The sequence below is a fragment of the Neomonachus schauinslandi genome, chromosome 3 (genome assembly GCF_002201575.2).
Source record: "Neomonachus schauinslandi chromosome 3, ASM220157v2, whole genome shotgun sequence".
NCBI lineage: Eukaryota > Metazoa > Chordata > Mammalia > Carnivora > Phocidae > Neomonachus > Neomonachus schauinslandi.
Window position 1 is genome coordinate 74,547,881 of NC_058405.1, and position 13,110 is coordinate 74,560,990.

General features: G+C 39.0%; 1 protein-coding gene across 1 annotated transcript in view; it reads left to right on the forward strand.

Moving 5' to 3' along the window:
- LOC110570205 (phospholipid-transporting ATPase IB-like) overlaps positions 1–13,110 on the forward strand; it is a 180,179-nt gene that overhangs the window by 11,932 nt on the left and 155,137 nt on the right. The window contains 4 exon segments of the mRNA XM_021678187.2: positions 1,254–1,349; positions 2,695–2,740; positions 3,369–3,409; positions 6,566–6,639. Coding sequence (XP_021533862.2) covers positions 1,254–1,349; positions 2,695–2,740; positions 3,369–3,409; positions 6,566–6,639 — 257 coding nt within the window.

Below are 13,110 nucleotides of genomic sequence, written 5' to 3' on the forward strand. Positions count from 1 at the left end.
TTTTATGTATTTATTTTTTGTGTGTATTTATGTAGTTTTATCTTTTAATGTATTTGTTTATGTAATTTTTAATGTATTTATGTAATTTTATTTCTTATGTATTTATATAATTTTATTATGTATTTATGTAATTTTATTTTTTATGTATTGATGTAATTTTATTTAATTTTAATTTAATTTTATTTTTTAAAGATTGTATTTATTTACTTGAGAGAGCGAGAGAGAGAAAGAGCATGAGCAGGGGGAGGGAGAGGGAAAAACAGGCTCCCTGCTGAGCAGGGAGCCCCACTCTGGACTCATCCCAGGACCTGAGATCATGACCTGAGCTAAAGGCAGATGATTAACCAACTGAGCAGCCCAGGTCCCCCTCAGATTGCTTTTAAAGTAACGATAAGAATCATCGAGAGTTTCAAAATAAACACTATTTTGCTACACAAAGAAATAATAAGCAGGAAATAAGGCAGCATAAAGAGTACACACAGGCCCAAGTCTGGAAATACAGGGCTAAGAACTGGTCTAAATCTGGAAAACTAAAGGGTCCAATCTAGGACCTCACCTACCCTTCCATCCATCAGGAAACTGCCACAGCCTGTTTTTATCACTTTATTTCTCATTTATTTATTTATTTATTTATTTAGTGTGAGCAGGGGCAAGGGGGGCAAGGAGGGGCAGAGGAAGAGAGAGAATCTAAAGGCAGGCTCCAGCTCAGTGAGGAGCCCCAAGCAGGGCTCAATCTCACAACACTGAGATCATGACCCGAGCCGAAATCAAGAGTCAGACACTTAACTGAGCCACCCAGGTGCCCCACTTTATTTCTCATATTTTAAACAGTGGGGGGTAGACCCAGAGTGCCTTCCACCGGAATTATAAGAAATGTTATTCACCTGTGCCTCCAAAGAAAATTTCTCTTCTGCCTCAAAAAGAAGATTCCGTTAACTGACCTTCTGGATTTAACTATTTTGAAAGGATGCTGTTTTAGACATTTAAGTTTTGAACTATTCTTTTCAAAATGTGACAAAAGTATTGGAAAGGTGACATAATGACCAAAGTGTTAAGAAGTCGCACTTTGCCATAATGTAATGTTTAGTGTCCTGCTTCAGGGAGGGTTTTGATATGCTAAGAGTCTCCCTCCTCTTTTTGACACTGTGGGTTGTTCTTATGTCCCGGGTATGCCACTAATAGCCTGACTTTTAGTGTTAAGCAAAATATAAGAGTCATCATAAGATTCTTGGTCACTCTGATTGTTTTTGCAGCAAATTCCAGATGTATCTCCAACGGGAAAATATACAACTCTTTTGCCTTTGATTATTCTTATGGTTTCTTGCATCAAAGAGATTGTAGAAGATTATGTAAGTTTACTGTTAGTGAAATGTTCTCAAAACTACTCCCTTGAGTAGAAGACGCATGGTTGTTGTTGCTGTTGTTTTCAAGCTTCTTGTTGGAACTGGTATAATTTTTTAAATCTGTAGTTGATGTGAAGAAACAAATTAAAGTTTTAAGATTTCAAATCTTAAATTGTGTGTGTGTGTGTGTGTTCATTTGAGAAACCAGTAGGACTTAATTGTGGTCATCAGATATATCTTTGAGGCTATAATGCAACCAGAAAATCCTAACGGGCTAAAAAGTTCAGGAATTGTTCAGTGATTTCATTTCTCCTTTAACCTTATCACAGATACAATTTCCTTTTTTTTTTCCCAAGATTTTATTTATTTGTTAGAGAGAGAGCACAAGTAGGGGGAGGGGCAGAGCAGGCAGAGGGAGAAGCAGACTCCCGGCTGAGCAAGGAGCCCAATGCGGGATTCGATCCCAGGACCCTGAGATCATGATCTGAGCTGAAGGCAGACGCTTAACGGACTGAGCCACCCAGGTGACCCCACAGATACAATTTCACATGAGCCTACAGATTTTAGCAGTGAAGGAAGAGAGATATTTAATATTGTTTTCTGTTTGTTCTGACCCTACCTACTACAGCTGAGGTCACTCTACTAGAGATCCCTTCCTCCTCACTCACAATCCTAATGCTCATTTTCCAAAATTGCTAGCTATTGTTATTCCTATGTTTCTGCCTTCATATCTTGAAAAGATAGGTCATCAGTAAAATCTATTTGGTTTCTGGTCTTTTGATTGCTTTATAATATGAAAGAATTTTTCAAACTTAATCAAAAGCCTTGAGCTAAATTGGGGCATAATTCAAGATTGCTAATTATGTGTTTAACTAGAAAGATAGTCATTGAAAGCAACGTATAATATGCTTACATTTTAAGTAGCACTTCACTATGTAGGAGTCCCTGTATTGTATGTATTTATGTGTGTGTGCGTGCGTGCGTGTGTGTATTCATTTACACTGAGGCACATACTGGTTCGTGACCTGACCTGGCTACATTCATAAGAGGCGGAGCTGGAATGTCAACCAAGGTAAGCTGTCTCTAGGGGCCGCACACTTAACCACTTTGCTATACTCCCTCCCTTAGATCACATCTTAATTTAGAGAGTTGGATAAGAGCAAAACAAAATTGAAATTAGTTATAGCCAAAAAAAAAAAAAAAAAACAACGCCCCAAAACAAAAACAAACCCCAAATCCTTTACAATCAGGTTTGCTGCCTCTGTTCTTTCCTAAACCTACTATGACTTGTATTATGATGTGAATTATTCACTTTGAACTTTTAACATAATGGGGTTTTTTTCTATAACAGAAACGACATATGGCAGACAAATTAGTTAACACAAAGACCACGATAGGTAAGATATTAGATTAAGCTTTTATTCGCTTTCACTATAAAAAATATCTAAATTGACCAAATAGATACACGTATTATGTTTCATAACGTTTCATTATTTAAAGAAATATAGAAAACAAAGAACCATTAGGAAACTGCTTCCTATATGTGAGAATCATCAATTATGTTAATTAGAATAAAATAAACAAAATTGGAATATTTGGGATGTGAGCAATTCTTATGTCAATAAAGAAGATCTGGGTGTTACATAGTCTCTCTCAGTCATAGTTTTGATATGTGCTATCTTTGTAATTGATTAGAAATAATGTTGCTTTCGGGCTATCAGCCAGTATTTTAGCATGTAACGGCAAACTGTTTTCTCTTTAGGATTGGAAGTAACTTAACATAGCTTTACCTAACAGTCATCTATCTATCCTTATGTTAAGTTACATTATATTATACATACTGCTCTGTTTTGGTGCAGTGCATGTGAACACAGTTTACATATTTTTCCAGTTTATATCAAGGTTAAATTAATAAGGACAGTACTTTATAAAGAAACACATTTAGTTTTTTGGAAAAATATCTTTTATTATTTTGGACTTTACCTGATGCAATTGTTACAGTTAATATAGTTCTATGTTTTCCAGTGTTAAGAGAGAATGCATGGAAAATGATTATGTGGAAAGAGGTAAGAATGTATTTTAAGTTAGTAATAAGCACCTACCATATTTAGAGTTACAGATTTTTATGTCTGAAACATGTCTTCAAGAACTGTCAAATTATCCTATTTTGTAGATGAGGAAGGAAGTAGAGGATCAAAGGGAATAACTATTTTGCTCAAGGTCGCACAGCCTGAAAGTGGTGAAAATAGGCTTTGAATTTAAGTCTGGTTGGAAGTCTACATGCTTTCTAATGTGCCTCAGTGTTACTTTTTTGTCATTGACTGGAATATTTAAAGACGATGCTTCACAAACTGTTGCTCAGAGTACAAGGCAACCTTTTTTTTTTTTTTTAAATTTTATTATGTTATGTTAGTCACCATACATTACATCATTAGTTTTTGATGTGGTGATCCACGATCCATTGTTTGCGTGTAACACCCAGTGCTCCATGCAGTACGTGCCCTCCTTAATACCCATCACCGGGCTAACCAATCCCCCCTCCCACCTCCCCTCTAAAACCCTGTTTGTTTCTCAGGTCCATAGTCTCTCATGGTTCATCTCTCCCTCCAATTCCCCCCCCCCCATTTTTCCCTTCCTTCTCCTAGTGTCCTCCATGTTATTCCTTATGTTCCACAAATAAGTGAAACCATATGATAATTGACTTTCTCTGCTTGACTTATTTCACTTAGCATAATCTCCTCCAGTCCCATCCATGTTGATGGAAAAGTTGGGTATTCATCTTTTCTGATGGCTGAGTAATATTCCATTGTATATATGGATCACATCTTCTTTATCCATTCATCTGTTGAAGGACATCTCGGCTCTTTCCACAGTTTGGCTATTGCGGACATTGCTGCTATGAACATTGGGGTGCATATGGCCCTTCTTTTCACTACATCTGTGTCTTTGGGGTAAATACCCAGCAGTGCAATTGCTGGGTCATAGGGTAGCTCTATTTTTAAATTTTTGAGGAACCTCCACACTGTTTTCCAAAGTGGCTGTACCAACTTGCATTCCCACCAACGGTGTAAGAGGGTTCCCCTTTCTCCACAACCTCTCCACAACCTCTCCATTTGTTGTTTCTTTCCCTGTCCATTTTTGCCATTCTAACTGGTGTAAGGTGGTATCTCAGTGTGGTTTTGATTTGGATTTCCCTGATGGCTAATGATGATGAACATTTTTTCATGTGTCTGTTAGCCATTTGTATGTCTTCTTCAGAGAAGTGTCTGTTCATATCTTCTGCCCACTTTTTGACTTGATTATTTGTTTTTTGGGTGTTGAGTTTGAGAAGTTCTTTATAGATCTTGGATACCAGCAGAAGGCAACCTTTATATGGAGACTACCTCAGGGAATATTTTCATGAATATTTGCCCTTGGGATAGAGGTTAAAGGCATAGTGGGGCTAGATACTTTGTCCTCATCAATAATTCATTACTGACCAGTGTAAAATTCCTTTGAACACTAATTGTAAGAGTGTTTTGATTTCTAAGTATCATCAGTATGTCTTTCCCTGAGAGAGCTAGAGCGGGTGAGTCAACCATGATTACATTTTGCTCCTCTCATTGGGACTAAGAGAAAAAAGTCCCTGAGAGGTCCACTCCATTCCTGGTTGGCAGAGTCTCAGGGGAGAGGGTTGGTGAGAGACAAGAGGAGAGAAGTGAGGCTGCAGCGGGGGGAGGGGGGCTTTCTGTGCAGAGGTGATTACGTGATCTGAGTTTTAATTTACCCCCAGTGTCTTCCACTGGAAGAATGAGTCAAACAGAGCCAAGGACCAGGAATTATCCCTCTGACTCATTTTACCACCTGTACAAGCAAACAGAGCACTTTACACATCAGGTGCTTACAAAAGGAAAAGGGAGTTGATTTGGGGATCCTTTGGGCAAAAGAGAAAAAGAGTTTGTAAGAGATGTGCTGGTCATAAGCACCCTTAGGGTAATGACTGCCTGCTAGCACTTCCCTGGGTGCATAATCTTCTGCATCAATATTGTTTCTTGGGGGGAAATCTAGTTTTAATTACAAAGTCTCAAGCTTATCTCATTCTAGTCATTGTTAGATCTTGCTGTAAGTTAGTTGTTTATATAAGTTACAAATGCTTTATTGTTCACTGCATTGTGACCTTGATGTAAGTTGTGAATGTTTGTCAATCCTTTTTTCTCCCCAACTGTTGCACGTGTTCTCAGCATTTATAGACACTTATAGCATTTAAGGTTCTCTCCTCACTTTTATCCAGAAGTATTTAATTAAACTTTGTTCAATTAATGAAGATAGAAATGATCTTTATAATCATTATATATAAAAAAATAGTCTCCTTGTTCTCTTCCTCCTCAGAAATAAATTATTTTTTTCAATATAGGTCCAGAAATTGGTTTAGGAAAGAATTTTACCCCCAACCTCCCCCCCACCCTGCTTTTCTAGCTGCCCAAGAAGGGCCTGCCAATTTTAAGTGTTGTGTCCTCAATACCTAGCACAGTGTAAATGCTCAAGGGGTTTGTTAAAGAAAAAGTACACAGGAAGAAAGCATCAGAAACTCATTGCTTTCTTCAGGTATTGTTCCTAGTATTTACATATCTCTTAGTTACAAGTTAGAATTCATTCATACATTCAGTCAACAAATATTGATTGATTGATTGATTGATGGAGGGAGATGGGCATTTTTTCTGTTCTACATGGACCTCACAGAGCAGCAGAGGAAAGCCCACCATTAGGCAAGTGATTACAGCGTGATAGTGTATGAACAGCACACAGTTGCAAAAATAGTACTATCAATAGGTCTGTTTGGATTTCTCAACCTTGGCACTATTTACATTTTGGGCCAGAAAATTATTTGTTGTGGGGGGCTGTCCTGTGCATTGTGGACTGTTTAGCAGCATCCCTGGCCTCCACCCACTTGATGCCAGTAGCATCATCCCCTAAAACCCCAAAGTTGTGACAACCAAAAATGTTTCTGGACATTGCCAAATGTCCCTGGTGGGAGGGGAGGGCAAAATAGCCCCCAGTTAAGAATAACCATTTTAGAGGAATGACTCCCTCCAAAAATAAAATTGTTCTAATGTAGCTGAAGTTTCTTAGCATGGCTCCAGGATTTTCACATCATAATTTTTCTTAAGAATATTTGACACATTTTGACTCTCTTTTTGCTTTTTAAAATTGATGCTTCTGTGATTTCTCTCCTGGTTTTATAGGTAAATGTGGGCGACATTGTGAAGGCCTCAAATGGACAGTTCCTTCCTGCAGACATGGTTCTGATTTCTTCTAGGTTGGTTATGATAGTGGGCATTTAAGGAACTTTTTTTTTTTTTAGATTTATTTATTTTAGAGTGTGTGGGGGAGGGTGGCAGACTGGGAGGGAGAGTCTCAAGCAGACTCTGCATGGAGCCCCACTCAGGGCTTGATCTCACGACCCTGAGATCACAAGCTGAGCTGAAACCGCAAGTCAGGTGTTTAACAGACTGTGCCACCCAAGCTCACCCACTTAAGGAACTTCTATTCTGAATTAGAAATTTTAAGAAAACCAAAGGCCTACCCATCTCACCGCTTTCTGCGTCCCTCTCTATTAGAGATCAGCAAAGTTTTACTGCAAAGTAAAGTTGCAAAACCTGCAAAGGTTTACTGTGAAAGGACTGATAGTAAATATTTTCAGCTTTGCAGGCCATGCAGTCTCTGTTGTAGCATCAGAAGCAGCCATAGGCAACATGTAAACAAATAGGTGTGGCCGTGTTCCAATGAAACTTTATTTGTAAAAAGAGGATTTAGCCTGGATTTAGCCTGTGGGCCATAGTTTGCTGACTGTTATTCTATACTTTTATTATCTTTAATTTCCCTGGACATATTTTCTTCTAGCCTAATTGTTAGATTAATTCTATCCCTCCTGTAATTTCTATAGACATTCAGCAAAATTTAAAAAAATTATGCTTATTATCATATATTAATCTCATGGCAATTCTGAGATGTTCCCATTCTATAAATAAAGTGACTCACACAGAGAGTAAGTGATCTTTTCAATACCATTAAGTGGGCTCATGTGAGGCCCAAGTTTAAAAACACAGCCTTTGTTCTTTTTGTAGAACTATATTGCTTTATTCATTGGCCATTTTAGAGGAAACTTACACAGAGACTCCCTACAATGGGTATTTCCTTTCCATTAGGTCATCTGACCACCTCTCCATATGCTTCTATGTTGGGCCCCCTGGGGAGCTCAGCTGTCCCCTCCTTCATGTTCTCTGTAAGGAGAACATAGTCTCGGGCGTCTGTGGGTAAGGGTGGCTATAGTCATGAACACAGCTGCATCTGACATGTTGGGTAAACTGTTTCCCTAGATCAAGTCATAATCATCTCCAAGTGATAAAAATGTTCCTAGCCTTCTAGACACACATCATCTTGGAGCATGGAGAGATTTATTGGGAAGAGAGATTTGTTCTAGAGCCATTGTCTAAGCTTCTGGAAAAGCAGTAATGCCAACACTAGCTCTTATTCCTACCAGATGCACTTTGTTCTCTTGCCATCAGTGCATTAACCCACCGGGCAAAAGAACTTACTGTTGCTGATAGGTTTCTCTCTTAGGTTTGGTTAGGAGTATGCGGTTGACCACAGGAGCCGGAGAGGTACCATAAAGGGCTTTGTTTTTATAACCTCTACATCATTTGTATGTGCGACTTTCTTTGCCTCTTTCTCTCAAAAAAGTACTACTTATATGGAAACCAGTCTTTTTTTTTTTTTGGAGTAGGAGAGAAGTGTGTGTGTGTGGGGGGGAGATAAAAAAAATCATTGTTCTTGGACTTTTTTCTGGCAGTTTTACAGATGATATTTTTCTAAGTTTTCACCCTGCCCCCACTAAACAGCTTAGATACACACACACACACACACGCACACACATCCCAATGCTTATTTGATTGGGCATAAAAGTAAGAAAACTAAATTGAGTCCCAGAATGAAGTGAGACCCTAAGAACACTGAAAGGTAATCCTGTGTCAATATAGGCTTTTTCCCTGAGTGTTTCTGCCAAACCCCGAAGACCATAAGCTTCCATTTCATTGAGCATAGGAAGTAGGCGATTCTTGCATACAGCTGAGAACTACACCCTTAATTAAGGGAGAATGAAGACTAAAAACCACCATGCTGTAGGGGGCAATAGAGAAATGTGCTTGTCTTGAGTCTGGCTTAGGGTGGAGGGAAAATTGTGAGATTCAGGTTGGCTCATGAAGATGTGATCTCTGAATTCACCTTGCCTGTGTGCTGAAAAAATTTTAAACGGAGAGTTTAATGTGATCATGGAAAATAAAGAAGAAACCTCTAATTAGGAGATAAAACAGAGAGTGGAAAAGGTAACAGTCCAAAAGATAATGGCTAACAGTTTCTCAGAATTTTTGAAAGTCTGTCCCTTGGATTCATTGGGTTTCCTGGATCTGAAGCTAGAACTAAATAATAGGGAACATCAGAGTAATTTTGAGTGTGATAATCAGAACTATACCAAAGGTGTTCAAATTGTTCAGAATGAGAGTGAAGATATCGATTGGCTAGAAACCTTAAACTCTGGATATTTGTCTAAAAATTTACTTTAATATCTAAATGATTAGACATAGAATATATAGCTTTCAGCCATATCAAGGGGGAAAATTATTTGAGAAAAAGGAAAAGCCCTCACAAGTAACTAAAAGAATAGAAAAAAGGCAAAAAGAGGGAGAAATAGAATGCACTTAATCAGGTAGTAGAATAAATAAAAATACATCATCAATAACAAAGCAAATAGATTTCAGAAGTTAAAGAGAGAAGATTATAAAATTGTCCAGCTATATGTTGTTTACAAGAATTTCACAAAACACAAGTGCTCAGGGAGATTGAAATGAAAAAATACAGAAATAGAAAAGTCCAGAAGAGATGGTATCACCATTAGATAAAATAGACTTTGAGGCAAAAAGCATTCTTTGAGATAAAGTGTCACTGGAGAAAAAGAAAAAAAGCCATTTCATAATACCAGTTTTAATTCACGGAGAAATGATATAGGTTAAACATAAAGAAAAAACTTAAACATCTATAAGAAATTTACAAACCCAACATCATACTGGGATGTTTCAGTATTTGCTTTCAGGAATTGATCAAATGGAGAAAAAAAAGTCAGTATGGAGGTAGAAGATTTGAAAAGCAAATGACAACCTTGAAATGGCATGTATAGAAATTCTTGGTATATTGTACCAAAAAGCAATATATAGATACGCTTCAAGCACAATTAGGAACATTTGTCAAAATTGTTAGGACATAAGAATCAAAAGGGACTGGTAGTCCACAGGCCACTTGCTCTGACCATAATGCTATTAAGTTTGAAATCAATAAAAAGATAACTAGGAACTTTATATGTTCAAATAAAACGTCTCTAAACAATTCGTGGGTCAAGGAAGCAATCATAATGGAAGTTGGAAAATACTTAGATTTTAGTAGTTATGAGAATACATCAAATCTATGATACAGCTAAGTTGATAGACATTTTTAGCTTAAAATGCTTTCATTAAAAAAGAAATGCCAACAAAATGAGCTAAGAATCTAGTCTAAGAAGTTAGCTACAGTACAAAAGAATAAACTCAAATCAGGCATAAAGAAATAATAGAGAAGTAGAAATTGATGAAAAAACAATGGAGAAGATCAAAATGGGGAAAACTTGCTTCTTAGAAAATGACTAATAGGGGGCGGAGCAAGATGGCGGAGGAGTAGGAGACCTGGATTTCGTCTGGTCTCAGGAATTCAGCTGGATAGGGATCAAACCATTCTGAACACCTACAAACTCAACAGGAGATCGAAGAAAAGAAGAGCAACAACTCTCTCATCAGAAAAGCGACCACTTTCTGGAAGGTAGGACGTGCGGAGAAGTGAATCCGAGGCGAAATTCGGGAGGATAGACGGCGGGGGAGGGGTTCCGTCTGCCGCTTCTGGCAAGTGATAGAGCCGCGGAGCACAAAATCGGAACTTTTGAAAGTCGGCTCCGCTGAGGGACGTCACTCTGGTGGCTAAGCGGGGGGTGGAACCCTCCGGGACAGTGTGGTCTCAGGACCCTCAGGGTCACAGAAAGACCGGGGGTGCCTGAGTGTGGCGGAGCTCCCAGGTATCGGAGCAGGGAAGCCGGCTGCAGAGGCGGAGCCCAGGCGCGGGCTCTCAGCTTGGGGTTGTCATAAACCGTGATCCGTGGAACAGTTGGGCCACTGCTCCTCCAGCAGGGACCCAACGAGCGGCAGATCCGGGGAGACTCACCTTCCTCCCCCGGGAGGAGCTGCGCGGGAGTGCACCGCAGGGATCTGCTGAGTTTGGAGACTCCACCCGGGGTCGGGTGCCAGAGATAGAGACGCGCGGTCACGGGCTGGGCGAGCACGGAGTGCGGCCGGAGACCGGGGAGACGGGAGTGACTGACGGCTTTTCTCTGGGGGCTCACTGAGAAGCGGGGCCCCGAGTTCTCGGCTCCTCCACGGCGGAGATTGGGAGGCCGCCGTTTTGACTCTCCGCCTCCAAAGCTGTATGGAAAGCTCGCAGGGAACAAAAGCCCCGGAGAGCAAACCTGAGCAGATTACTTAGCCGGGAGGGGGCAAGGGCGGGGCAATTCTGCCTCCGGCAAAGACATTTGGAAACCACGGCAACAGGCCCCTCCCCAGAAGATCAGCGAGAACAGCCAGCCAAGACCAAGTTTACCCATCAATGAGAACGGCAGAACTCCAGCTCTAGGGGACTACTGCACATAGAATTCATGGCTTTTTTACACTGATTCTGTAGTCTTTCAAAGTTAATTTTTTTTTTAACTGTCTTTTTTCTTTTTTTTTTCTTTTTGAATTTTTCTTTTTCCTTTTTCAACCAACATCTTATCAATCCCTTTTTTAAAAAAAAAAAACATTTTTATTTTTCATTTTTAGAGTCATATTCTATCCCTTCATAGTAGTTACCCGTATTTTTGGCTTATATATATAAGTTGTTCTCTCTTTAAAATTTTGAGATAGTTTCTTCTAACAGATGAAAATATACCCTAAATCTCTAGTATATGGTGTTTTCTATTCCCCTGCCTGATCACATCCTCTCCCTTTTTTTTTTTAAATCCTCTTTCTTTTTTCAAACAACTTCTTATCAATTCCTTTTATAAAATTTTTTATGATTTCCGTCTTTACAGTCATATTCCATCCCTTCATCATATCAACCCTTATTTTTGTACATATATAAGTTTTTCTTTCTTTAAAATTTTGGGAGGCACTTTCTTCTAAAAGACCAAAATACACCCCAAATCTAGTGTGTGGCACTGATCATATTTGATCACATTCTGGTTTTTTTGTTGTTGTTGTTTTATTTTGTTTGTTTTTGTTTTTATCTTTATCTTTTTCTTTTTTTTCTTTTTCTTTTTTCTCTCTTTCCCTTTCTTTTCCCACTGCTTCAGGTTTTTTCTGATTTGTTTAGAGTATATTTTCTGGGGACGTTGTTACTCTGCTAGCATTTTGTTCTCTCATTAATCTATTCTCCTCTGCACAAAATGACAAGATGGAAAAAAATCACCTCAACAAAAAGAACAAGAGGTAGTACCGACTGCCAGGGACCTACTCAATACGGACATTAGTACAATGTCAGATCTAGAGTTCAGAATCATCACTTTAAAGATACTAGCTGGGCTTGAAAAAAATATGGAAGTTATTAGAGAAACCCTTTCTGGAGAAGTAAAAGAACTAAAATCCAACCAAGTAGAAATCAAAAAGGCTATTAATGAGGTGCAATCAAAAATGGGGGCGCTAACTGCTAGAATAAATGAGGCAGAAGAGAGAATCAGTAATATAGAAGAACAAATGATGGAAAATAAAGAAGCTGAGAAAAAGAGAGATAAACAACTACTGGATCACGAGGGCAGAATTCGAGAGATAAGCGATACCAGAAGACGAAACAACATTAGAATAATTGGGATCCCAGAAGAAGAAGAAAGAGAGAGAGGGGCAGAAGGTATAATGGAGCAAATTATAGCAGAGAACTTCCCTAATTTGGGGAAAGAAACAGGCATGAAAATCCAGGAAGCACAGAGAACCCCTCTCAAAATCAATAAAAATAGGTCAACACCCCGACATCTAATAGTAAAACTTAAGAGTCTCATAGACAAAGAGAAAATCCTGAAAGCAGCTCGGGAGAAGAGATATGTAACCTACAAGGGTAGAAACATTAGATTGGCAACAGACCTATCCACAGAGACCTGGCAGGCCAGAAAGGACTGGCAGGATATATTCAGAGCACTAAATGAGAAAAATATGCAGCCAAGAATACTCTATCCAGCTAGGCTGTCATTGAAAATTGAAGGAGAGAGAAAAAGCTTCCAGGACAAACAAAAACTAAAGGAATTTGCAAACACAAAACCAGCCCTACAGGAAATCTTGAAAGGGGTCCTCTAAGCAAAGAGAGAGCCTAAAAGCAACATAGACCAGAAAGGAACACAGACAATATATGGTAACAGTCACCTTACAGGCAATACAATGGCACTAAATTCCTATCTTTCAATAGTTACCCTGAATGTAAATGGGCTCAATGCCCCAATCAAAGACACAGGCTATCAGACTGGATTAAAAAACAAGACCCATCGATATGCTGTCTGCAAGAGACTCATTTTAGACCCAAAGACACCCCCAGATTGAAAGTGAGGGGGGTGGAAAACCATTTACCATGCTAATGGACACCAAAAGAAAGCTGGGGTGGCAATCCTTATATCAGACAAATTAGATTTTAAACCAAA